Source organism: Polypterus senegalus, chromosome 13 (genome assembly GCF_016835505.1).
Source record: "Polypterus senegalus isolate Bchr_013 chromosome 13, ASM1683550v1, whole genome shotgun sequence".
NCBI lineage: Eukaryota > Metazoa > Chordata > Cladistia > Polypteriformes > Polypteridae > Polypterus > Polypterus senegalus.
The window spans coordinates 21,336,716-21,364,219 of record NC_053166.1 but is presented as its reverse complement, the minus strand read 5'-3'; the positions used below and the strand labels follow the sequence as shown (position 1 = coordinate 21,364,219).

Below are 27,504 nucleotides of genomic sequence, written 5' to 3'. Positions count from 1 at the left end.
GAAAAACAAAATTAATGTAACCAACTGTATCATAAATGTTATAAGTTGCCTCAGATAAAGGCGTCAGCCGTAAATGTAATGCTTTTTTCTCTCCAGTCATGCATTTTTCTTTTTGCTGCCTTCTTCTGAAAAAAATCTATAGAGATTGCAATTTGTTGAAAACAGTGATGCATGTGTGCTAACAAATACATGGTGTCATGCATGGGCGTCGGGGGACTCCTCTAAGGGTCGGGAAGGGTATACAATAGCCCACCGAGATGAGAGGGGGGGCTACCGCTGACCTTGTCCTGTTCTTCCTCTTCCCCCACAGCTCCGAGCACCCACCCGGCATGGGCACTTAACCCCGCTCCTTCCGGAAATACCGCTATAAAGGGAAGCGCCGGCAAAGAGAAAGATGGCTTCTGCCAGGATACCGGAACGAGCCGCACGCCAGAGGCGGACTTTTTGAAAGGACTGATTGCTGTGAAAGACAACGCTGAAGCGCTATTTTCATTACTTTTGTTTATTTTGTCTGTTTGTCTCGCGATGATTAAACGGGACGACCCATTTGGTGTCCCAACATTCTGTAATTAATGTTGACTCATTTTATTTTCTTATTGTGTCATTTATTTTTCTATTCTTTATTATGTAAAGCACTTTGAGCTACTGTTTGTATGAAAATGTGCTATATAAATAAATGTTGTTTTTTGTTAAAAAAGAAATGTAAATGCTTTACTCATCTTTTTCATTGTGCTTTTGGTAATTCTCAATGACTAGTTTTTATTTACATATTTTAATATCCCACAGAGTTGGGGGCTCTGAGGCTAGGAATTGGCACTGGTAATTGTAAGGTTGCCGGTTCAAATCCCATAAACGCCAAAAGTGATTCTACTTTGCTTAACCTGCAATTGCTCCATCCTGGGTGTGACGTTAATCTGCATCCAGCACTGCACGTTGGTGGCAGAATTGGCACTGCAGCCACCATAAAAAACCTGACACTGTTCCATTCCACCTGAACTAGTGTGGTGCTGATTTGTCACCCGCTGCATGGCTGCACTCGGGTCCTAATCTGGGATCCTGAGTTGGTTTGTCATGTGGTGGGTGCAGCAATTGGTGGTATCAGCGTGTGCTCCTAACCGCCTCCAAATTAATATCCAACAACAACAACATTTATTTATATAGCACATTTTCATACAAAAAGTAGCTCAAAGTGCTTTACATAATGAAGAATAGAAAAATAAAAGACACAGTAAGAAAATAAAATAAGTCAACATTAATTAACATAGAATAAGAGTAAGGACCAATAGCCAGGGCCATCCTACTTACATGTATACTTTTATTTAGGTTTCTCTAGCAAATGCCAATAAGCAATTTTATTAAATTCTCTTTGTTTAGTAATTGATTTTTACTTTCTGATGCTGCAAGAGATGACCATGGTATTTGGTTTGCCACATAAATAAAATGTATCATTGAGTTTTCAAGTGCCTCCTTGCCTTAAGCTCCCTACTTGAATCAGTTTGTGAAGCTCCAGCTTTGCTGCCATTCATTGATAATCCACTTCTTATTTTCTCTCTCATTATAATTGGCTGGACTTGTAATTTTACTTTTTAATGACCTTCTGCTGTATTGAACTGTAATAACCTCCTTTACATAATCATTTAATTTTTAAATCTGTACTTTACTGTTCTTCATAATAACTATTCATGGTGGCTCTAAAATCCGTACTGACCCCTACTCTCTCTTCTGTTTCTTTTTCCGGTTTTTTGTGGTGGCGGCGCCACCACCACCTACTCAAAGCATCATGATGCTCCAACATTGATGGACTGAAAGCCAGAAGTTTACGTGACCATCATCATCAGGTCCTTCCATGAAAATATGATGATTTATGTTAGGTAGAATGCCCAGAGGGGACTGAGCGGTCTCTTGGTCTGGAACCCCTACAGGTTTTATTTTTTTCTCCAGCCTTTGGAGTTTTTTTTTGTTTTTCTGTCCACCCTGGCCATCGGACCTTACTCTTATTCTATGTTAATTAATGTTGACTTATGTTTATTTTTTATTGTGTCTTCTATTTCTCTATTCATTTTGTAAAGCACTTTGAGCTACATTTTTTTTGTATGAATATGTGCTATATAAATAAATGTTGATTGATTGATTGATTTAGAATTTCATTTATCTATCACATGGCACACAAAATCATTCATGCCAAGTCCATACAGACTCTGTGAAAGGAAATCATGTAAAGGCAGAGAAATCATGCAAACATTTCCATTTGGTGTTCCAAGCTCCACTTACCTGTCACATTTAGCTTGATGAGCTCTGAGCAAATCTTACTTCCATCCTTGTCAAACATATCCATCCTGTAAATTCCTTCATCTACCTCTTCAGTCCTTTTGATCTTCAAAGTACCATTTTGGAAAATTTCAATTCTATCAAAGCAGCTTACGTGGTGTGTCACATTCCACTGACCAAGTAGCACGTCTCCCTTCTTCCACTCTATAGATGCCGTTCCCAAAGTTATGTTTTGAGGATAGAGGAATACAGGAGCTCCCAAAAATGCCAGTTGAGTATTGTCTTAAGGGATAAAACAGAATAAGTCAGGACATGTATAAAACACGTCATAGAATTAATAGAAGATAAAGAAATATCTTAATAAGTGACATCTTTCCTGAACAGTTTACTCAGAAGCCAGAAACAGACTAAAAATGATCCAGAAACCAGGACAATGTCTTCACCAGGCTATATGGTTGGACGTTTCAGACAAAAGCTTGCTGGGACTGAGGCCAGATGATAATCTTTGACTACATGTGGATGAGACAGTTATACATGCAAATAAGGAATGGTGTATCATGGGATATGAATGGACAAGATGGATGAATAATATACTACGTCAACTTTGCTAAGCAATGAGGCCATAAACTTCATACAGCTATGAAGAAACTTTATGAAGAGTTAGATGAAGTTTTAGAGGAATGTCTTTCTTTCATAGAGTGAAGGGGAGCTCCAATGATCCATCCTTCCACAAATATATCTATTCTTGCCTTCCAGAATGGTCTTAGACTACAGAATATGCTTTGTATACTAAAAACCTTGACTATGACTCAGTGGGTTTGAGATTGTGAGGTCATGTTACTTTCAATAGTGACTGGACCAACTTACCAAATACGACTAAGAAAACAGAGTTTTTCAGCACATTTCTTCCATTCTCATCAAACACGTCCACTGTATACATTCCAGAATCATTCACTGACATCTTTCCAAGTCTTAAGCTTCCATTTAGAAACATCTCTGCATTACTGTTGGTTGACACAGCTACCATCTGATTTTTCAACTTTATCAGTGTTTGTTTCTCTTTCTTCCATATGATATCATTAATTTTTCCTAAGTCTCTGCTGATGTGGAGAATCACAGAATCCCCACTGAAGACACTCATGTGCATCTGGTTATTTTCTGCAGATAATGGAGAGAAAGTGAGAGAGTGACCAATGATGTAGTGGACACATGTTTCTGAATGAGGAGTATCAATATCTAAAACATTACTAAGAAAACCCACTGTGGCGGATGGTTGGCACTCTTGCCCAGCTGGGACACCTTTAAACTGGAAGAACTGGGGAAGAGAATGTGCAAAGGGCATTATCTCCTCAGAACAGTAGATGGCAGCCCCCCTGTAGGGGCTGCTGTGGCACCACAGGTTCTCACAGGTCTTCATGGGAGATGGAGTTCTGTTACTCTGCCCTGTTAGGTCCCAGCTAGGGAATCCATTCCTGAGTGGATTCCCGGACATTTTTCATTCCCGCATTTCCGGGAATGAAACTGCTGTGATTCCTGGGAAAATGGGAATGGCCAAGCTTGCATATATAGCGTGTAAAAATCGATCAAGAAATAACAGAGTTATAGTTGAAAATAATTAAGGTGGCGCCATTGCTGCAGCTTGCACTTCATCAGACAACAGCTTTGAACAGCAACTTGAAATTGCAATGTGTCAGTCTGTTGCATCCGCATTATCTGTGCCAAGAAACTTGCCATCACAGAATGATAACAAGAAATTGGAAGCATCAGTAAAAGCTAAAATGGCGGTGTTTCGGAGCAACGGCAAGCGCAGCCGTTGTTTAGAACAAGTGTATCAGTATCTGATGATTGTGCCGCCTACTTCAGTGGAGGCAGAGTGTGCTTTCTAAGCAGCTGGCGTATTTCTGCACGAAGGGGCGCCCTTGCCTGGACGACCGCACGCTGGCCATGTTAATAATAATAATTTATTACATTGATATAGCTCTTTTCTCAGTACTGAAAGCGCTATCCATACAGGGAGGAACCAGAAAGTGAACTCACAATCTTCCACAGTCTCCTTACTGCAAAGCAGCAGCACTAACACTGCGCCACCTGTGAGGATGTTGTGCTTGCTATGATCTTATTACCGAAACTAAAGATACATGTACTTATATGACAGCATGAACTGCTTATAGATATGGTTAGTCTTTTATATGTGTCAACATATTGCAGTAGTTTTATTAAAAATAAGTGTCGGTCGTTCTAAAACCGTTCACATGTGAGATGCCCGTGCACTGTGTCATCCCCGAGAGCCTGGGAAGAAGAAACTAGAATATGAAACATGTTTTCAGTTATTTCACTTTTTTTGTTAAGTACATAACTCCACATGTGTTCATTCATATTTTTGATGCCTTCAGGGAGAATCTACCAATGTAAATGGTCATGAAAATAAGGAAAACACATTGAATGAGGAGGTGTGTCCAAACTTTTGGCCTGTAGTGTATGTATATATATATATACACTCTTTGCGGTGCGAGCAACTGTTGCAGGGGGTGCCAGAATCCATCAAGGAAGAAAAATGAAAAACATTATTTGTACAAAATCTTAATTTATCTATCCATTCCTAAATAATTAAATGGGCAGGCTATTTCGTATCAGTGCAATACGCTGCTTGTTAAAACGGATGACTCCCGCTCTTACGTGCAAGTCTGCGTGGATATTATGTACTATCGTATCTGTTCAAGTTCTATTTAAATTTTAAATAGAAGGAATTTTTATTTAGTCGACATAAATGTCTTTGGTAGGAATGTAAGTTAAATGTAGGCATCATTGCATACATTTTTCTTTACCATAGAAATGTAAAGAGTAAATTCGCCTTACATTCCAACCAAAGATATTTGTGTCGACTAAATAGAATTTGAAAAGATATATTTTTTTGAATGTGATCGCACAATTCAGATCGAGTTGACATGCACTACATCGAGCTCGCGTGCTATTGTGGTTTCGCCTGCGTGCCTCAATAAGTCACCCTCCCCTTGCTCTTACTTTTTTACCATTCATCTAATGATTACATTGAGTATGGCTTTACCAGAACAATCATTGATGCCGAATAAAGTATCCATTATTCATAAAGCTTCAATTGGTGATCTGTCCTTCTGCGTTAACCGCATATTTTTTCATACGTCTCAAACCAAGGGGATGCGAGGGTAAAATGAATCGGGAAGCGCTGATATATATGTATGTGTGTGTATATATATACAGTATGTATGTATATATATACTGAAATAGTTTTACTGTGAAATAATGCAAAGAGTACGCGACACGTGTTTCGCCCTAATTTTGGGGTCATCAGGCGTACATACTCAGTGCAACCCCTCTCGGGAATCGAACATTGGCGCTAGAGGCGAAACCTCTTCCATTGCGCCACGGCGTGTGGTTTGTCTATTTGAGAGTATGTAGATCGGGGTATATATATATATAAACACCCGCGCTTCGCAGCGGAGAAGTAGTGTGTTAAAGAAGTTATGAAAAAGAAAAGGGAACATTTTAAAAATAATGTAACATGATTGTCAATATACAGTAATTGTTTTGTGAGTGTTATGAGTGTTGATGTCATCAAGGATCTGATTATCATTATTTCTTTCAATCAGGTTCGTATTTGTAGGATGTGTTGTGTTCAAGTTACATTCCGTGTTTGTCAATCGTTGTAAAGATGACAGGTTTCATTCATCGATTTGTTTCTTACTGCATCAATAAACAGCTAGTCTTCCTCTTTATCTGAGACGTGACACACTGCATGCACGGGTTTTTTTTTACACTGTCTTTCTTTAGCGGACATTGACTTTTTCCACCGTGTGCTTTGTTTCCGCAGTAGTTGCACTTATGAATATAGACGCTTCATATTTTTTTGCTGCCTTCTCAATTGTGTAATTCGGTTTTTGTTCAGCACTCTTTGGAACTGTTGCTTTTGTCTGTGCACTCGCGCCAGTTCACGTGAGCCGCTCGGTGTACATGCATCGAAGGTTCCCAGCTGTGCTGGTGCCATTTTGTGCAATGTCCACGGCTGTATTTAATGTTAGCTAAGACCCGGCACTTAAAAGTTTCTCTCGCAGTTTCGCTGAGTTTGTGCCAAACACCACCCTGACCATCTCATCTTCGTCTGCATAAGCACAGTCCTTCACCCGTGAATATTTAGCGGCAGTGTTTCTATTGGATTGCAGCTGATGGACGGCCTTATATGGGCAGGCGTGACTCTGCCTCCCGCGGCCATTGAGCAGACGTCTATTATAGTATATGGATGAAAGAATAGGTTCCAGTTATGACCATTACGCTTAGAATTTCGAAATGAAACCTGCTTAACTTTTGTAAGTAAGCTGTAAGGAATGAGCCTGCCAAATTTCAGCCTTCTACCTACACGGGAAGTTGGAGAATTAGTGATGAGTCAGTGAGTGAGTGAGTCAGTGAGGGCTTTGCCTTTTATAAGTATAGATAAATATTCCTGTTATCAGACTTTAATCTCATTCGGTGCCTTGGTCTTTCCATCTCAGTCCTCATTACAGTGTTATTTTTGATGTTGTCAGTGAAGTGACAATAATTAAATGCAATTTAGCACAGTATCCTACTTTATTATGTTTTCCTTCTTCTTCTACTACTACTACCACTACTTAGAATATTATTATTAATATTATGGAGATGGACATATGGGGGAGCTCCGTTAGCAGCTGTATTATTTTGACCATTTTTTTATGTATTATTTCGAGATACCCCGTATTTATTCATCCCGAGGGTTTTTAATAACACTACATGCAAGTACAAATAAGTATGAGTAGCAAACAAAGGGCTCAAAAAGAAAAGGAAAGGGATAAGGCAGCAAAAGCCACATCAAAGTCTAAACCGGCTTCAAGTTCACGTTATGGCCTCCCAGAGACTGACCTGGAACAGACGAACGAAGGTACAGACCTGCCAGGACCTGACACAGCAACATCGGCTCCAACTGAAAGCAATTGTGGGAACAAAACTGCTAGTGAGGTGGGCAAGAAGTATTCATCAACTCCAGAAGGATAATTGGAGCCAAGCATGGCCTTTTCATCCCCACTGTCTGCTTCAGCTAATTCCCCCCACAGGTCTGCCACATCATTTCCTCCCGAACTCTAACTCCGCCTATGAAGAGCAGGGAAGATTGACATGTACTCTCTGAATTGAAGATAATGATTGCTGCGCTTGGGGGAGACATATATGACATAAAGCGAGATGCAAAGAAGAACAATAGAGAAAAAAAGAACAAAATAAAGGTCCTAAATGAGAAACTACATCAGGATATAAAAGACCTGGAACAATGTTTAAGTATGTTTACTACAACCTTTACAGAAATGCTGCAAAATTTTATGAAAAAAATACAGGAAAAAACAAATAAGTTACAGAGTAAAATTTAAATACTTGCTGCTGTGCTTAAAGATTTTAAGTAAGCATTCAAGACCCATGATATAGCTGAACGATCAGTTTCTGATGTGGATGAAAAAGCAACAGCTGCAAAATAAGAATACAAAGTGCTCGCAGACAAACTGGCAGCACTGGAAGATAGAGAAGAATCAACATCAGAATTGAAGGTCTTCCTGAAAAACGAGAAAGTCCAAATCCAGTAAAATTCATAGCTAAACCGTTCTCTAAAGTGACTACAGAGGACTTTAAATCAAATATCGAGATCTCTGGAGCCTACCATATATTTGGATCGAATGCCTCCAAACCAAAAAGCCCAATTGTTTGTTTTGGGAGACTACAAGCCAAACAAAATCTCACATCCCTTCTCATATAGAAAGAAGAGATTATTTTTGAAAACACCCACATTCTTATTTTCCCAAATTTCTCACTGACAACAGCTGCTAAACGCGCTGCAGTCTATATCATTAAAAAGTACGTATGTAGCGCTGAAATCAGATACAACCTCTTGTACCCTGCCAAACTGAAAGTCGTTATTGAAGACCAGTTTTAATGTTTTAGTTCTCCGGACGAAGCAGATCGAGAGCTGAGAAGACTGATCTTTCTTTTGAAACACACAATAACGAGTCACACCGTGTTGTGGCAAGGCAAAGATTCTACTTGACGCTTTCATTTTGGACTGTTTGTAAAGCGAAATTTTATATATATATTATATATGTATTTTTTTACTTTATATTTTACTTCTTTTTTATTAAGCTGCAATTATTATATTGATATTTATTTCTTTAATAATATGCACATTTGGGCCACTTATGGCTACATCTTGGCTAATGCTATTGTCTTTTTGTTAAACTATATTTAAGTAACTAGCCTTTTACAGTGTTTTTTGGTCTATTATATTTAGACTTTTTAAGATTATATCATTAGTCTATTGTATTTGGACTGTATCTTCACAGGATATCTCAGTTTTAACCTTCACACCACTGCTTGGGGGTAATTTTGCTATATTCCCGCTCCTTCTCTTGGCATGTTAGAGGACTGGGACTTTGTAAAGTGTGGTTTGCCAAACTTGCAGAGGCACAATGGGGCAGGGAAAGATGGGGAGAGGGCCAGGAGTTGGAGAGAAAGAGAGCAATTATTCTTTATACCCCGATAACTGTTACTGACAATATAACAATATGCTTCATGGCTGCACTATTTTGCAATAATATAAAATCTACTACCTTAACCTTAGACTACAAAATGTCAACAAAAGTTTAAAAGAAATATTACCATGACCAAATAGTGAATTTTGTGAGTTGGAATGTCAAGGGTCTCAATCATGAATTAAAGAGAAAGAAAGTACTCTTGCACTTAACTAGTCTAAAAATTAAGATAGTATTTTTACAGGAGACTCACTTATTAAGCAAGGACCAGTTTCGGTCGCAAAGAGACTGGTCTGACCAAATTGTTCACACTAGCTATAAAAAGGAAACCAGGGGTGTGGGAATTTTAATACACAGAACAATCTCATTTGTAGTGTCAGATGCAATATCTGAATCTGAAGGGCAATATGTAGTGGTGATTGGGAACTAATCTAATACTAAAAAGATTTTGATTAATATCTAAGCACCTAACACGGATGATAGAGCTTTCTTCCAAAATAGATTTGCATCTATCCCTAATGTGAGCACTCACAAAATTATAATGGCCAGAGACTTTAATTGTGTTTTAAATCCAGATCTGGGTAAATCCTCAGATCCAACGGCAATAACATCTGATACTGTAAAGATAATTACACAGTTTGTAATGGATCATAACTTATTTGACCCAAGGAGGTTCTTAAATCCTTACCTAAGAACATACTCCTTTCTTCTCACCCATACATCATTGTTACTCAAGAATTGATTATTTCCTCGTAGACAATAATTTATTGCCCACTAGCAAATCTTGTAAGTATGACACTATTGTTATCTCTGACCATGCCCCTCTGGTAATGGGCTTAAATTGCTGCATCCTACACAATCATCTCGTGGCTGGGGTCTTAATCCCCTGTCATTAGCAGGATGAGAAAAGTACAGAATTCATATGCAAGAAAATTGATTATTTTCTTGAGACAAATGCATCCTCTACGGTCTTCTTTAGGAAACTCTAAAAGCATTTTAAGAGGACAGATTATTTAATATCTTTTTTTACAAAAGTAAACTGGAAACCAAGAAGGCATCTGAGTTAATCAACTAAATTACCAGAATATTATTAAAATTATTGTTGTTGTTATCTTAAGCTGGACAGTTTGACATCCGTTGGAGAGCAACGGCCGCTGAGCAGGCTCCTGTCAATCATGGAGAATCGACTGCATCCACTGAACAGGATCATCTCCAGACAGAGGAGTAGCTTCAGTGACAGAGTTTTGTCACCATCCTGCTCCACTGACAGACTGAGGAGATCGTTCCTCCCCCACACTAAGCGACTCTTCAATTCCACCCAGGGGGGTGGGGTTAACGTTAACATTATCATTATACAAATTTGTGTTTGTTATACCTGCATTTTTATCACTTTTTAATTTAATATTGTTTTTTAACAGTATGCTACTGCTGGAGTATGTGAATTTCCCTTTGGGATTAATAAAGTATCTATCTATCTATCTTTGTGGTGAAGCCTTGACTAATGGGGTTATGGGTATAAGAGAAAGAGTGCAGTCAACACAAATGGTGATCATAAGTGGAAATGCAGATTGTAGCTGCATCTTTGTGACAGACTGATGAGCATAAACCTACTGTATAACTACTATAGTTGGGATTTGGGATACTCTGTTCAGATCTACCTGATAAAGAGTCTGTAAGTGAGACTGGGGTTACCCTAGGACTCTTCCAGATGTGTCTCCAGTTCAACATACCAAATTCCTATGGATACTGTATGTAAGATGCAAGTACAACTGGAAAATAAAGTGATTCTGATTCTTATCAGATACAAATACAGCTATGCTGCATTTAGAAAAGAACTTCACCAATATAATGGTTCTTATTTTAATAGAAAACTGTTTGGGCTTAGAACAATATCAATTAGCATTAATTAAATTAGCTAATCATCCATTCATCCATTTTTTAATACTGGGTAAGGGCAAAATCACTGTCAAAGATTAAAACGTTATTTGTTATTAAATAATAAGAAGAAAAAAGAGAAAAAAAAAAAACTTTTAATAAGCCACATCGATTACATTGACCGCACCTCAAAATGCATTACAAAAATTAAACTACAGTTTATTTTAACCTTTTCATTTTTTAAAGATAAAAACATATTACTAAAATATACTACTGAAATTATTTAAAAAATAACTAAATAACACAACAAATATCCATAACTTATTCTGGCATATCTTATCTGAACTTATCATTAATTACAAACCAGAATGCACATTAAGATCTCAAGATGCTTCCCTGCTTATGATTCCAAGGATTAATAAAATAACAGTGGGAGGTTTTGCTTTTAGTTCCAGGGCCCCAAAGCTGTGCAGTGGTCTGCCTGCTACTATAAGTGATGCCTTTTCAGTCTTAGCTTTTAAATCAGGCTGAAGACTCACAACTTTAGACCAGCATACCTTGACTAGAGCTGCTGATAAGCTGTGCATACTGTATGTCTGTTGTTAGTCCTTAGTACTGAAATATAAATAATACAACATTTATAAACTGTTACTAATGCTTGTCTATTCTGTTTCTCTTCTCGATACTCACATGTGGCACTTGCTGCCACTGCTCTAATGCCAGGTTGTTTGCTTGCCAATGGAAAAGTCATCACTGATAAAGGAGCACTGGAATCATGGTGTAGAAGGGTCCTTTCATCTGATTGGCCAGCCTAGCATTGACTCCGATTGGAATGACCAGTAGTGGGGAGGCGGCTATTTGGCTGAGGTCTCGGGCACTCTGAACAAATCTGTATCCTCATATGTGATAGTAGTGTACTTAGCGAGTGATATAATCTGTTCCTGAATTTCACTATGTTGTTCGTACTATTACTATTGTACTTTGTACTATACTGTTGTATTATATTTCTGAGGAGGCAATGATAGATTGGGCAGTGTCTCTTTATAGAGGATTACTTGTTTTCTGTTTTGTGTGTGGGCGGCACGGAGGAGACCCAGGTTAGGAGACCCAGGTTAGGAGACCCAGGTTCGCTTCCCGGGTCCTCCATGCGTGGAATTTGCATGTTCTCCCCGTGTCTGCGTGGGTTTCCTCCGGGCACTCCGGTTTCCTCCCACAATCCAAAGACATGCAGGTTAGGTGGATTGGCGATTCTAAATTGGCCCTAGTGTTTGTGTGTGTCCTGCGGTGGGTTGGCACCCTGCCCTGGATTGGTTCCTGCCTTGTGCCCTGTGTTGGCTGGGGTTGGCTCCAGCAGACCCCCGTGACCCTGTGTTTGGATTCAGCGGGTTAGAAAATGGATGGATGGATGGATGGATGTTTTGTGTGTCATATTTACCCCATTTTTAGCAACCATTGCACACCAAACCTACTTAAAAACCTACTGAATTGCATTTCCCAAGATTTCTTCCATTTTCTTCCCCTACAAGTGTATTTTTTGGTGTTTTTTCTTTTCCTGTTAGGGAATCAAGGAAGGGGGATGTCAAAAACACAGGGCTTGTTGAAATCCATTGCAGCACTCCTTGTTTGATTTTGGGCTGTGCAACAAATATGTTGTTGTTGTATAGAAAGATAAAAACCCATACAAAAAGAATTGAACCCAAGTCCCCAGAGATGTGCCTTGCTGTTCCATAGTTAATGAAGTCTACTTGTAACATGCATTTACCTGTCATAAAAAATGCTTTAGGGTCTTGAGAGATGTCATCATGCTCATGAAACTTTGTCACTTGGGGCTGAGGAACTGTGAATACAAAACCTATTACAAAAATGTTACGATATGATTACAGAGAAATTTGTATATTTAACAGTTAAATTAGTTAGTCAAAGCTAAGCTAAAGTATATATGGAATATATTACATATTTCAGCAACATAATCATTTAAATTAGTTGTCATTTTTGGTATGCAGTCAGCTAGTCCATTAATTGAATATTCTACATTATGGATACTATTTATTTGTTTAAAAATTAAATAAAGTTCTATCTATCTATCTATCTATCTGAGCTCCTGAAGATTCGTAGTTTCTTGTAAAAGTTACTCTATGTTTTCAAAAGCAGTATAATTGATATCTTATCAGAAAGGATGGCTAACATTGTAAAACTTCTGACAAATCTTGAATTTATTCTCTGAGGTCGGTGATATATGTGGCAGAACCAACTTCATCATTAGCAGTAAGAATGTTTCTATTTCTTGTGCTACTTTGTTTACCTCCATGTCCTGCACACTCATATTCAATTAGTCACAACATCATCAATTATAGAAGACAATTGAAAAAGAAAAAAACAAAACAGCACCCTCTAGAGGCCACCCTTTCAGCTCTGACAGGTTAAAATGACAGGTTTTATTTCATGGCATATAATACGTTACAGGCAGCATAATTGAAATAAAGAAAGAAAGAAATAAATCGGCAAAAAAAAATGTATATCTTATGACATATTTAATTATTTATGCCCACATATCATTTTGTTATTTATTGTCACATTTACTAATACATTTATTTATTTTTTTCCACCAAAATAGTCCTCCATAAGTACGTGCTGATGATTCTTCAGATCATGTAAAGGCAGAGAAATCACTCAAGCGACACTCAGAAAGCACTGCCATTTGGTTTCTAAAGCACAACTTACCTGTCACGAATACCTTCATGCGCTCCCAATAAATAATTTTTCCATTCTCTTCATGGACATTCACAGTGTACATTCCCTCATCCACCTCTTCAGTCATTTTAAGCCACAGAGTGCCATTCTGGAAAATCTCCATTCTGTTGTAACAGCTTACATAATGAGTCACATTTCGCTGACCGAGCAGCACGTCTCCCTTCTTCCACTCTATAGATGCGATTTATTTCTGACGTTAAGAAAGTGTATGCTTTCTTTGTAGACAGAACAGAAATAAGGTTGAAAATTAATACAAACATTCACAAGATGTTTCAAACAAAAAGAGATATTGTAAATGACAAAAGGCCACTTATCCAAATACAACACATCAGTTGTAATTCACTCCAGTTTTTTTAAATGCCTTAAATAAACTAAATAGGTGCCCGTCACAAAAAGAATTAAATGATGCAGACACTAAGGCAGTCTTCTCAGTGGTGTGTGGGGGCTTTAACTGTGGCCACAAGGTGGCAGTGTGAATTGTGATCCCACAGTGTGAGTTTGCTGAGACTGTCATTGGGCCTTCCCTCCCTTCCATTCAGGATGCGTCCACAAAGTTCTGTATCTATAAGCCTCCCACCCCTCCCAAAATGTTCTTAACCCTGATTTCATTTGGCAGACTGCCGATATTTCCAGAATGAAGCAAAGCTTCTTCCTATGGGTAGTCAGACTGCTGAACACAATGTTTCCGCTTTGATCCCTGTTGTCACGCATGATCACCTTCCAGGCTCAGACAAGGTATGCAATACTTCACCACAGCAACAGAGGGCACCACTGCTAACCATACCATCTCTTTTGTCCTTCATAGCTCAGAGAAGCCGTAGAGTGAGGGCACCTAAGCCATGCCTACAGTCACACCTTTTCTGTTCGGGACAACATCAACTCGAGGGCTCCTGGAAAAGGGTGGCCTGGTTGGTACCACAACTTTTCTTTGGTTCTCCTCAACAACACGTGCACCTCACACTGTAAGTCTTCTGTTATCACTAACTAGCCATGTGCGCCCAACTACGTTGCGCGTGTTAAAGTTGTCTGTGAAGGGCTCCCTGTTTAAATGCTGCTGCCAGTCGTGAACTGGGCCCTTCGTCGCACAGCATTATGATTTTTTATAAGGGAAACAAAATTACAAAAGAAAACCCTTGGTTATTGATTCGATAAGAATGACCTACTCGGAATCACTGTCCGAATAGTAATTATGTGGTGGTGTAGGAGCATTTCTGCTTCTGTCCGTTCACAGTCCATCTCGTTTTCATGATGCTATCGTTTCCTCTCACGATGTCTTCTCAGCCTTTCTCCAGTCTCGCAGGTTGCTTTGTGGCAATCCAAAGAGTAAGGCAATATACACGGAGCAATGGTTATAAAAGGGGGACACATAGGTATCCAGGCTCTTTAAAGCATAAATAGGGATCACTTCACTGACATGTGAGCAAGCCACGGTACAACTGTGAGACGCGCAGCACTCCCTGGCTACAACGTAACAATAATGATTTCCGGAACGTGCTATTACGTTGTCATTCATTTTACCCACTGTCTTTCTTTCATTCATATGTTACGTAGGCACGTACCTTTAGTCTTCGGCAATCTCATTCTCTAACCAGGCCTCAGGAGCTAATCAGCGTAACACTGTCCACCACCGCTTTTGTTATTCCGGCACATTGTTGACATCCGTGAGTAACAACAACATACTAAACTGGAAGGTGGTCTACACTTGCGTGGAATTCGCGGACAAACAAAGATCAAGATCTAAATGAAGATCTCTTTAGTTAATTTAAAGCACAACAATTTGTTTAGTTTGAATGTCTGTGTTTTGAGGTGTGACTAGCGTACTACAGTCTTCAGTAGTATAAGCCTGGAGGAGATTCTTAATGCAATGCCTATGTTTTAGCTGTCTCTCTACTGCCATCTAGTGCTTCTTCTTCTAATTCATTCGCGGACAAACAAAGATCAAGATCCAAATGAAGATTATTATTACTAATTGCTGTTTGTCAATATGATGTTGATTTGTACTCTGTGTATTGCTGCATTGTCATATTTATTGTTTAAATAATGCAGTGTGGCCCTGAGAAGCATAATTTTGTACCACTGTGTAATGCACCAAGGTATGTACTATATATAGATGGTAAGACAATAAAGCCTTTGACTTGACTTCAATATTATTATTTTAATGAAGCAAACATACCAAATACAACTAAGTAGAGTGAGGCTTTCAATACATTTCTTCCATCCTCATTGAATACTTCTACAATGTAATTTCCTGAGTCTTTTCTTGAAATCCTATCAAGTCTCACACTTCCATTCTGAAACATCTGTGCCTTGCTATTAGATGGGACAATTATTGTATGATCTTTAAACTTTGCAAATACCGCTCTTTCCTTCTTCCATGCAACATCTTTGATGTAATGCAGATCTCTACTTATGTGAAGAATCAGGGTGTCCCCAGAAAAGATGTTTATCCATGTCTGGTTACTTTCTGTGGAGATAAATGGTGGGAGTGAGCAAGTGACTCATGCAGGAGTGGACTCAAGCTTCAAAGTACAAGGAATCAAAATTAGGTATGTTTGGAGAAAGCCATTACGGGTACAATTTTGCCCATTTTGCTTATAAAATAACATGCATAATATGACTTTGGAAACCAGCTAAGTAACATAATAGTACAGGTTTTTCTAACCAACTACAGTAAAACATTTCTAACAATAATTAATAAATTAGCCATGTACCATTTTTTTAATGTTTACAGTGGATTTAAAAGAATTCAGATGCCTTTATTGTGTTGAAGATTTATTCTAAATGGATAATTTAAACCCACAGCTATTTTGTATGGTTGGGAGACAGTGGCTGTGATGAAAAGACAGGAGGCAGAGCTGGAAGTGGCTGAGTTGAAGATAACAAGGGTAGATAGGATTAGGACTGAGTATATTAGAGAGACAACACAGGTATATGACCGTTTGGTGACAAAGTGAGAGATGCTAGATTGAGATGGTTTGGGCACATGCAGAGGAGAGATGAAGGGTACATCAGGAAAAGAATGTTGAGGATGGAACCGCCAGGCAAAAGGAAAAGAAGAAGACCAAAGAGGAGTTGTATGGATGTTCTGAGGGAGGACATGAAGGCAGATAGTGTGATGTAAAAGACAGGGATAGATGGAGACAATTGATCTGCTGTGGTGACCCCTAAATAGGAACAGCAAAAGAAGAAGAAAAATTTAAACCCATACGCAAATCCATAATGAAAAAGTGAAAATACATTTTCAGAAAGGTTTCTAAAAATCAAAAACTGAAATCCTTCATAGAAGTATTCAGACCCTTTTCTGTGGGACTCCAAATTCTGCTCAGGTGCCGTCTGTTTGCTGTAATTCTCCTTGAGCTGCCTCTAGAACTTGATTGGAGTCCACCTGTGGCAAACTGAATTAACTGGACGTCAACTAGAAAGGCACACGTGTACCTGTGTATATAGGACCTGTGTCCTATAATTCACACTGAATGTCAGGATCAAAACCAGCCATGTAGTCCAAACAACTCTCTGTAGACCTCTATGATCAAACTGTGGTGAGCCACAGATGAGGGCAAGGGAATAAATCCATTTCTAAAGATTTAAGTATTCTCATGAGCACAGTGGCATCAATAACTTTGAAATGGAATATGTTTGGAACCACTAGGACTCCTTCTAGAATCTAAACGGGCAAAAAAGACCTTAGCCAGGGAGGTGACCAAGAACCCAATGGTTACTCTAACAGAACTTCAGAAGTTCTCTGCTGAGAAAGGGAGAATCTGTTGGAAGGATAACCATCTCAATAAAATTCCATCAGTCAAGCACATACAACAGGCCACTAGGTGATTGCCCAACAGCATTTAAAGGACTCTGACAGCAGGAAGAAAAAGATTCTGTTTTCTGGAGAAAACCAAGCACTGGTTATAATCTGCCCAATACCATGCCTGTCAAGCTTAAAACATATTGATGACAGCATCATGCTATGGGGATTCTTCCAAGAGGGAGGGACAGGGAGACTGCTCAGAACTGAGAGAAGGATACAGAGATGTCCTTGAAGAAAGCTGCTACAGAATGCATGTGACCTCATTCTGGGAAAAAAGTTCACCTTTCAGCATGACAATGACTTGAAGTATACAACCAAGACGATGCTGGAGAGGCTTCAGGACATGTCTCTGACTGTCCTTGAGTGGCTCAACCAAAGCCCAGACTTAAACTCCATAGTCTCCATAGTCTTTCAAACATCAGTGGAGAGATGGCAGTTTATAGACACTTCCCGTCTAGTCTAATGGGGCTTGAGATGATCAGCCATGAAGGATCAGATAAACTGCCCATATCCAGGTGTGCAAAGCTTAGAAACTTACCCAAGAAAACTCAATGCTGTAGTTACTGCCAAAGAAGCATTACAAAGTACTGAATTAACAGTCAGGATACTGATATGAATGAGAGATTTCATTTCTGGATTTTATTAAATTTGCAAACCTTTCTGAAAACACATTTTCACTTTGACATTATGTGTTATTGAGTGCAGATTAATGGATACATTTGCCTTTACATCTACAAAGCAAAAAAGAGTTCAGAAAGTGAAGGGGCCTCAATACTTTCTGAATCTACTTTATAATACTTGCCTACAGGTATATGACACCATCTGTAACTCTGAAAGGTGCCATTCCAAGTTACAATATACACACTGACTATCACTTACTCATCAGTTACTCACTTATCTGTTAACCTAACATGCAAATGTTGTGGAAATGTTTACCAGTCATAAAAAATTCTTTAGTCTCTTGCAAGACAACTTCTCCTTTGTGGGGACTTTCCTTAAGAAGTGAACATTGGACATCTGCTTTAACCCAGAACTGGAAGTCTGAAAGATAAATTATTTTGTCAGATACACTTTCTTGATTTACTTCTATCTATCTATCTATCTATCTATCTATCTATCTATCTATCTATCTATCTATCTATCACAGTAAACTGGCATTTTCAGAATAAAATTTTATTTGGACCATTGGGAGAGAGATACTGTCAGAGTGAGAAGAGCTATCTACATAAGCCATGCAGAGATGAGAGATGATTGACCACCTAAAGAAGAGAATATACAAGACCTATGTGGTATAGCGGGTCCACAGCTTCCGAAAAAAGTCAGGTTTTTTAAATCCGTATAGCCGTGTCGTTCTCCGTGGGCGCGATTGCACAACCGCGGGGAGTTAATGGGGTGATTGGAGCGAGTCGCACCTGCACGTGAGGGTGCGGTCACTCTTGTTTGCCTCATTGGCTTCCTGCGGTGTGCAATTAAGACGCTGTGCCCACGGAGGCAGAGAGGGGTGTATATGGATTATATATAAGCGAAGGTACACCAGAGAGGAGGATAAATCAGGAATCGTGAAAAAAAGAGATAAATCGGGGAAAGAAATCGAAGGAGGTAGAACGATGTGAGAAGGAGGTTAAAGTACGGCAATGGCAGTCTAGGCTGGATGATCTGGCCACCTTGAGAGAGAGAGACAGAACGAGCGGGGCCCCGCGAAGGAGCGTTAGATGGAGGCGCTCTAGGGGGCTAGGTCGCACCACTGACAACTAGCGAGTGGGGTGAGCAGGAGAGGTGTCATCCCGCTGGATCTGAGGAGCGACTACGGGTGCGCAAAAGATCACGGGAGGAGAGCCAGCCTCGTCGGTCTGGCAGTGACGTCCGTTTGGAGGCCAAGACGGAGGTTGACAGAAGGAGCTCGTGACTGTTGGGTCTCCGCGGCTGCAAGTAATGGTGAGCCGGGGAGAGAGTGATGGAGGTGGGCCAGAGAACAAGAAGGGTGTGAGAGACTGCGTTTTTAACCTCTACATATTTTTACCTCAGATTTTAAAGGATTTATTTATTGTTGATGGTTTTAACCCCACTGGACACTTGATTTTTATGGATTTATTTATTGAACTTTGACGCTGCACTTTTGCACTTTTTGTTTTTGATTGTTTTTGAATAAAAGCACTTTATGGAATATCCCCTGGCCTTGAGAGATTTGTCCCTATGTGTCAGCTCATCTCGGTGACATTATCGACGGTGTTGGGTTCAAGGGCTCCTGAACAGCAATAGGAGGATGGAGTCGAACCCGCATTGTCACAACCTACTCCTGTGATTAAATCCTTTGGCCTGGTAATGTAGTATAATTGTCAATAATGTTGGTAAGGATCTTGACTTGGTTTGGCTACTAGAGTTGGCTTAAGTGAGTGAAGATTGTGTTCCCCTTGAGTCGCTGCAAGAGCAGTGTGAGGTGGAGCCGTTAACATGAATATGCAGGAAAGCATACAGATGAGAAAAATCCATTGGAGCAGCAGAATATCAGAGCACTGGTGTTGGAGGGTCACCAAGGAAGGAGATAGCCTCCAGTAAACCTTACAGGAAGAGACACTGTATTTTACCATGTATTAAGCTATCAGCACCAATAATAATATAACTAAATAATGCCATAAGTAACCAGATGCAACAATGATCTATCAACGTTTTGCCATGTAGGACAACCCAACATATAACAGTATTAAAAGATAACTCAAAGTCAACATTGAATATGGGATTGTTCAGGTAAGGAAGACATGAGTTTTGAGGTAAGATAGCTATACTTTTTAATCATTGTTCTGGAAAGTAATGACTAGTGTCAGAGTAAGAATTTTACTCTACTCAGTACATATGATTGTGCTACTAGTGAACCTCACAGCGAGAAAGAGAATGAACACATGGGACCAGGAGATTAAATGTAGCCAGACAAGAGAAACGATCTGAAACTGAAAGTCAGTTTTAAAATGAAATTCCAGAACCACACCTCAAACTGAAAATCAAGATGGCAATTAACCCATCGCAAAGATGACGTTTGTAACTGTGATGAACATAACCACGACCCCCTGCAACCTGAAATGACATCTAGGAAACAAAGCCCACCAGATGGTGCTGTTCATGAAAAAAAACAAAATGGTGTAATGGAATGTATCAATAAATGAAAATGATAAATTAAACTAACTCAACAGTGCACTGAACACAAAAGGAAACTAGACAGGTAGTGTTCTAAAAACCAATGTTTCCAAACTTAATCCTGTGTAAGACTAATTAATATTGCACAATACATTTATTTCACTGAATGCTGATAACAATGACAATAATGACTCTGTAAACCTATAAAGATTTAAAACCAAAAACAGAAATTCAAGTTAATCTTCGCTTCATAAATCTCCTATTTTTGGTCAGTGGGAAAAGTGCTAAATCATTTTGCACAAAAGAACTGAAGTGAATCATGAGAATGATGTCATTTACTACAAAAAATCAAAATGGACAAATTAACACATCCTTAAAACTGCATCACAAAATATCAACCAATGGATCACCTAAAAAGGCTCTAAGACTTCAAGTCCCAAAGTAGAAATGAAAAGTTGTAACCCTAAACCTGAGCAAACACACGCCGGGAACACTGCAGGGTCCAAGGGTCTGCCCCAGCGACTTGGAAACAGGCTAGCAGCACCAAATGCAAAGGAAATTTAACAAACTCCAAAATGAAAATTTTTTTTTTTAAATAAGTAATGTCATTGAGCATTTTATGGAAACTGGAAAAGTTTGATTATGATGACTGGGTTAAATTTGCTATAAACACCTTAGCATGTAACAGGATCTTGGACTTTCCGACAGAGAAGCCCCAGTCAGTTCGATTTGACTGTAACACTTCAAGCCTCATTACGCAGAGTACTTGGAGCTCCTCAGAGTTGCATGCTTAGTCCTCTACTCTTCACCCTGCTGATTTTGACTCATAGGCTGCATTAATAATGGAAATAACTCAGAGTATGGGAGGCTTGTGTACATCTTTGCCTTGTGGTGCATTTCAGGTCTACCAAAGAGCATCTGAGACAAGTCAATTTTTAGCAGTGGGATATGAAATTGCTCCAGAGCTATACGTGTTCACAAAAACAGTTAACTGGTCTGGTGTGACAACACAGTGGTGCTGTACAAGATGGATACAAGCAGACTGTACTTCCTGAGGAGACTCAGATCTTTTGATGTATGCAACAAGCTTCTGGAAATATTCTTCCAGACATAGCAGCCACTGTATTTAGTTCTGTGCTGTGGTCTCTGAGGAAGGCAAGTTCAATTGAAAATGTCTGAACAAACTTATAAGGAAAATGTGATCCATCCATGAAAACGCAGGAAGCCGTTGCAGAAAAAGAGGATGGTTGAAAAATTGGATACAATCATGAAAAATCCCCTTCAGGAGGTGTTCACTTGGAGCACTTTTAGCCTCAGTGTGCTAAGATGCGCAACTGGGGAAATTTTCTGCCAACTGCTATCAGGTAATTTAACTCTTCTTCCCAATGCCCCTGACTACTTAAATATTTAACCTATAAGTTCAATCTTGGATGCCGCTAACTGCACATTACCATCCTGATCCTATTTTGTTAATAATGGTAACCTCTGCCTCTTTTGAGGATCACAAAATTGTTTTAATTTGGTTTCATGTTATTTTTTTTTCTTTTATTATATACCTTCTAGAAATATCTTTTCTGCTGTTACAGTTTTGATATGTAGCCAGACAATGTCAAAACTCTAACAGCAGAACTTCTCGACTAAACTTTTTAGCTTTGTTAAAAGATTTGCCTGATTTTTGGTTACAAATTTTTGCTCGGTTTAGACTTACCTTTCAATATCTGATCTCTGTTTAAATATATTTCTACCTTTACTATTATAGGTAGAAAATCAAAATCTTCAAAATCCCAGACAGTTAAAACTGCAACGTGATGAAACTGAGCAGTTAATCTTTAGAAAAGAACCAAATGACTCAAAGCAAAAATTCCACAAAGAGCCAATAATGGAACTGGCTTCTGAACTTTAAACATACTTTAATCAAGTTTTATATGATATGTCATTTTCTTTCCATAGTTAAGCTGGTCAGAAGTTTCAATTTCATGAATCTATGCATTTTTTTTTTTAATTTTATTATTTTTATTACAATCATTCCATACAAATCAATCATTTTTTTACAAAAAGTAAAATTAAGAACAAGTCGACCATCACCCCTGAGAGAGAGAGCAAGGCAAACGGCATAACATTTAAGGCTTGTAAACATACCTAAATTAATAAGTTTGATAAGCCAATAGAAATAGATGAATGCAGAAGACAAAGAAATACAGAAATAATTACTTCCTCTGTGCTTTAAGAGCTTATTTTAAAATATTACTGATTAGATCCTGCCATGTTTTAAAAAAAAGGGTGTACAGATCCTCTAACTGAGTATTTGATTTTTTCCAGTTTCAAATCGTATAAAACATCGGTTTCCCACTGACTTAAAAGAGGAGAGTTTGGGTTCTTCCAGTTTAGTAGAATAAGTCTGCGTGCCAACAGTGTAGTGAATGCAATCACAATTTGTTTGTCCTTCTCCACTTTAAGCCCCTCTGGAAGACCACCAAACACGGCTGTTAATGTGAGTCCAAGGCTGTCTGAAAGGTAATTACATTTTTTTGTCCAGAATAATGTTAATTTGGTGCAGGCCCAGAACATGTGACCCAGTGAGGCTGGGATTTGATTGCAACGTTCGCAGGTTGGATCATGTCCTGGAAACATTTTGGAGAGTTTTAGTCGAGGTAGATGTGCTCGATATATAATTTTGCGTTGTATAATTGTATGCTTTGCGCATATGGAGCTCGAGTGAATTCTCTGCATTGCTACTTTCCACTCCATTTCTGATGTTTTAATTGAGAGATCTTTTTCCCAGTGTCCTCTTGGATGGGAGGGACTGTAAAATAATTTTATATATTGCAGAGATGGTGTCTGAGTCCTTGAGATTGAGCCATACTTTTTCCAGCATGGATGAGGGTGCAAGATGAGGAAAATCTGGAAGGTTCTGTTTAACAAAGTTCCTAAGTTGAAGACAGTGAAAGAAATGTGTAGCTGGAATGTTAAACCTATGCATTTTAATTGAATTAAACTGATAATTTTATGGCATCCCGCAATTTTATTTTTAGTCACAAAAAAAATTAATTTTTAGTGCTTTTTTGAATAAAATTGTATCACTTAAAAATCTTTTTTTTTATAGATTTTTAGCCACTCTAATGCCGCACAGTCCTCACCATGTTATAAAAACCTTGACTTGAGTGGAAAGGTGATTTGCCAGAAATTACATTAGTGACAAAGTGGAATCGAACTTACAATCTCAAAGTGAAATGTGACATTCATTTGTGTTCATTTCTCATTTCAGAAAATCCTAACCATGGTGAAAACTTACACGTGTGAGGTACCGGGAATGTGCATTTGTCTATTGGAGAATCAAACCTTCAATCTTTGTTAGAAAAGCTCAACACTTCATCCACTCATTATCCAACCCGCTATATATCTAACTACTGGGGTCTGCTGGAGCCAATCCCAGCCAGCACAGGGTGCAAGACAGGAACAAATCCCCAGGCAGGGTGCCAGCCCACCGCAGGGCACACACACACGCTAGGGACAATTTAGGATCGCCAATGCACCTAACCTGCATGTCTTTGGACTACGGGAGGAAAACCACACAGACACGGGGAGAACATGCAAACTCCATGCAGGGAGGACCCGGGATGCGAACCAAGGTCTCCTTACTGTGAGGCAGCAGCGCTACCCACTGCGCCAATTGTACTGTCCATCCACTGTGCCAATATCATAAAAAAAAATTGAAAAGAGTATTTCACCAAATTTGTATATAAATGATGAAAAATTGGTAAAGTTAAATAAAAAGTGAGTTTCTGTACATTGGTCTCGCACCTTCGACCATTTGATTGAATATGCAACACGTTAAGCACTTGACCAGTGCTGCTTAACTGTCACATTGAAATAATTTGACAAAACTTGAAAATGATTTCTTTTAAATTAATGTGTCTACATAGGTCTTAAACCTTCAACCTTTTGATCAAAAGTTCATCATTCTAATCACTTCACCAACACCGCTATTTCATATAAATGTATAATGGCTAAAAGCACTATACAGTATATATGCATATTCCCTAAAAGTATAATATAAGGAAATGAGGCATTTAAATTTGACATAATTAATGTAAAGATCTCTGATCAAAACTGATGAAATATTGCATTGTCACTAGAGATCAAGTTTGAAAGAAAGTTTGGTAAAAGTAGGTACAAAATTGATTGCAAAATTAGACCCAGACAAACAGAGATGGCAAGTTAAATAAAATCATGGAAAATAAAAAGGAAAAGAGCACCATGCAAAAGTTTGGGAACCCCAAGATACAGCATTTGAGGTCTCAGTTAAAATAACTTTTTCCAAGGTGGTCTCAGGCCTTCCTTAGCCCGTTAGGACTATGGCTTGTTCACAGTCATCATTAGAAAACCCCAAGTGATGCAAATTGCAAAGCTGCATAAATGGTCCGATTCCTCAAACCTTCAGCAGCTGGCAGCTGCCTAGCACTCTGAGAAATAAAAGAAGTGATGCTCATAAAACAGGACGTGGCTACAAGACGATAGATAGCAAAACGTTTTCAGGTGGCGCTTTCCACAGTTTATAATGTTATTAAGAAATGGCAGTTAACAGGAACGGTGGCGTTCAAGTTGAGGTCTAGAAAGCCAGGAAAACTTTCTACAAAAACTGCTTGTTGGAATTTAAGAAAAGCAAGTAACCCAAACCCCAAATTTTCACTGCAAATGTCCTCCAGGAGCGGTGGTGTCCTGTTCTACTGTGCAGTGACAACTGAAAAAATATGACCTTCATGGTAGAGTCACCAGAAGAAAAACTTTTCTGTGTCCTAGCCACAAGATTCAGCAGCCTAAGTTTGCAAATGAACATCTAAACAAGCCTGATACATTTTGGAAAGAAGTCCCGTGGACTGATGAAGTCAAAACAGAACTTTTTTGGCCACAATGTGGAAAGGTGTGTTTGGAGAATAAAGGGGGGCCGAATTCCAGGAACAGAACACACATGGCAGTGCACCGATCAGCTTTGGGCTTGCGTTGCAGCCAGTGGCACAGAGAACATGTCATCGGTAGAGAGAAGAACGGATTCAAAAATACCAGCAAATTCTTTAATAAAAAGAGGATGGGTCCTACAACAAGATAATGATCTGAAACACACCATAAAATCTACAATGGAATAACTCAAGAGGTGCAAGCTGACGGTTTTGCCGTAACCCTCACAGTCCCCCGACCTAAACATCATTAAAAATCTGTGGCTAGATCTCAAAAGAGCAGTTCATGAAATAATCTTATAGAATTAGAAGTCTTTACAAGGATGATTAGATGAAAATACCTCAAGTAAGAACTTAGAGACTCTTAGCTGGCTACAAAAAGCGTTCCAAACTGCGATACTTACTAAGCACTGGCCAGGTTTTAAACCTTTTAATTTTTTTGGTATTTTGTACCTGTGAATGATGGGAATAAAAATGTAATCTTGCTTAAAAGATTAAAGAAATGTGCCATCATTAACTTGATGACTTTAGGTGATCATTTCAACTTCTGCTCACTTAACCATTCACAGTAACAGACATTTTAAGCAAGGGTGCCCAAAGTGTTGAACGCCACTGTAAATTATATATGTTTACATATACAAACAAATATTACCATTTTATTTAATACCATCCATCCATCCTCTTCCGCTTATCCGAGGTCGGGTCGCGGGGGCAGCAGCTTAAGCAGAGAGGCCCAGACTTCCCTCTCCCCGGCCACTTCTTCCAGCTCTTCCGGGAGAATCCCAAGGCGTTCCGAGGCCAGCCGGGAGACATAGTCCCTCCAGCGTGTCCTGGGTCTTCCCCGGGGCCTCCTCCCGGTTGGACGTGCCCGGAACACCTCACCAGGGAGGCGTCCAGGAGGCATCCTGATCAGATGCCCGAGCCACCTCATCTGACTCCTCTCTCCTTTATTTAATACATATTTTGTTATGCATCGTTAACAGGGAGCATAGCTAAAATATTCAAACTTGTACAAGCTGCATGAACTGAACGTTTGACACACCAAAAGGAATCATTGAAAATTACTCATACAGTTAGCAAGGAAAGCATAACATCACAAGAAGGCAATGGCAGATAAAGAAGAAGGTGAAAGCCAGGGAGTCAGCATTAGGAACATCAGCAGAACTTCAATAGTAAAAATGTCTCACCTGACAAAAGGCCACAGCAAACTAGACTGAAAACCACTATAGCTGTGACACAAATCATAGCAGCTTATCGCATTCAGAGAAGTCCAGTGAACCTTGTTAAAGGCCAGAGAGTTGTTTGCTGTATTTGCCCATCACTGTCTTTCTGTATCTGTGACGTCTGAGGGCTCCATTCTCTGAAGGTTATCATTTGAAGCTTCTTAAAAAAGACTGGAGATCTTCATGCTAGCTAAAGCACAGTGCATGCATAGCGTTATAAATAGTAAAAGAAATTAACAGAGCGGACTTGCTTTCTATGATCAAACAAAGGTTGATCATTGCTTCCTTTTTTAAAACACTACCTATTTTAAATTCAAGGTAATAAAAGCAGGAAGTGGCTTTTGAGAAACCTTCACTTAGTGCTGAGGTTTACCGTAATTACTGACTATTACAATTAGGCATTTTTCATATGACTTCGCAAGTAAATCATTTTGCCTTTTATTTATAAAACTGCCTGCTGAATGTTTTAGACCACAATGTAACACTCTTTGTCAAAACCCTTCATGTTTTCTATAGGAATCACTCCAGTGGTTGTTTCTTTATCCACAATTATTCTTATTATTCATCATAATGTTTGAACTAACCTTTGGTGTATTTTTCACCGAGCAATATAATCGCTGAAACCTTAATCTCTTTTCTTCAAAAATACACTTAAAAAAGTTTTTTTTCTTTCTTTTCCCCAAGACAAAAATATCACAGCACCTATAAGAAATATTCACTCCCATAGAAGTTTTCATGTTTTATTAATACATAACATTGATTCCCAGTGGATTTAATTTAGTTGTTTTCCATCCATCTATCCATTATCCACCACTTATCCGAGGTCGGGTCGCGGGGGCAGCAGCCTAAGCAGGGAAGCCCAGATCTCCCGCTCCCTGACCACCTCCTCCAGCTCCTCTGGGTGGACCCCGAGGCGTTCCCAGGCCAGCCGTGAGATATAA

At 39.1% G+C, this 27,504-nt stretch overlaps 1 protein-coding gene across 4 annotated transcripts in view; it reads right to left on the bottom strand.

Annotated features, from left to right (window-relative positions):
* Positions 1-26,789, bottom strand: part of LOC120543147 (T-cell surface antigen CD2) — a 38,302-nt gene extending 11,513 nt beyond the window's left edge. For 2 of the 4 annotated variants that reach the window (XM_039776032.1, XM_039776036.1), the window contains exons 1-7: positions 26,528-26,789; positions 18,193-18,297; positions 15,625-15,915; positions 13,422-13,666; positions 12,463-12,552; positions 3,136-3,426; positions 2,272-2,550 (exon numbers count right to left, since the gene is read on the bottom strand). In XM_039776032.1, coding sequence (XP_039631966.1) covers positions 2,272-2,550; positions 3,136-3,426; positions 12,463-12,552; positions 13,422-13,554 — 793 coding nt within the window. In that variant the 5' untranslated portion in view covers positions 13,555-13,666; positions 15,625-15,915; positions 18,193-18,297; positions 26,528-26,789. The remainder of the gene's footprint in view (positions 1-2,271; positions 2,551-3,135; positions 3,427-12,462; positions 12,553-13,421; positions 13,667-15,624; positions 15,916-18,192; positions 18,298-26,527) is intronic. The other 2 variants (XM_039776035.1, XM_039776034.1) reach the window with 2 other exon arrangements.
* Between the last annotated feature and the right edge of the window lie 715 nt (positions 26,790-27,504).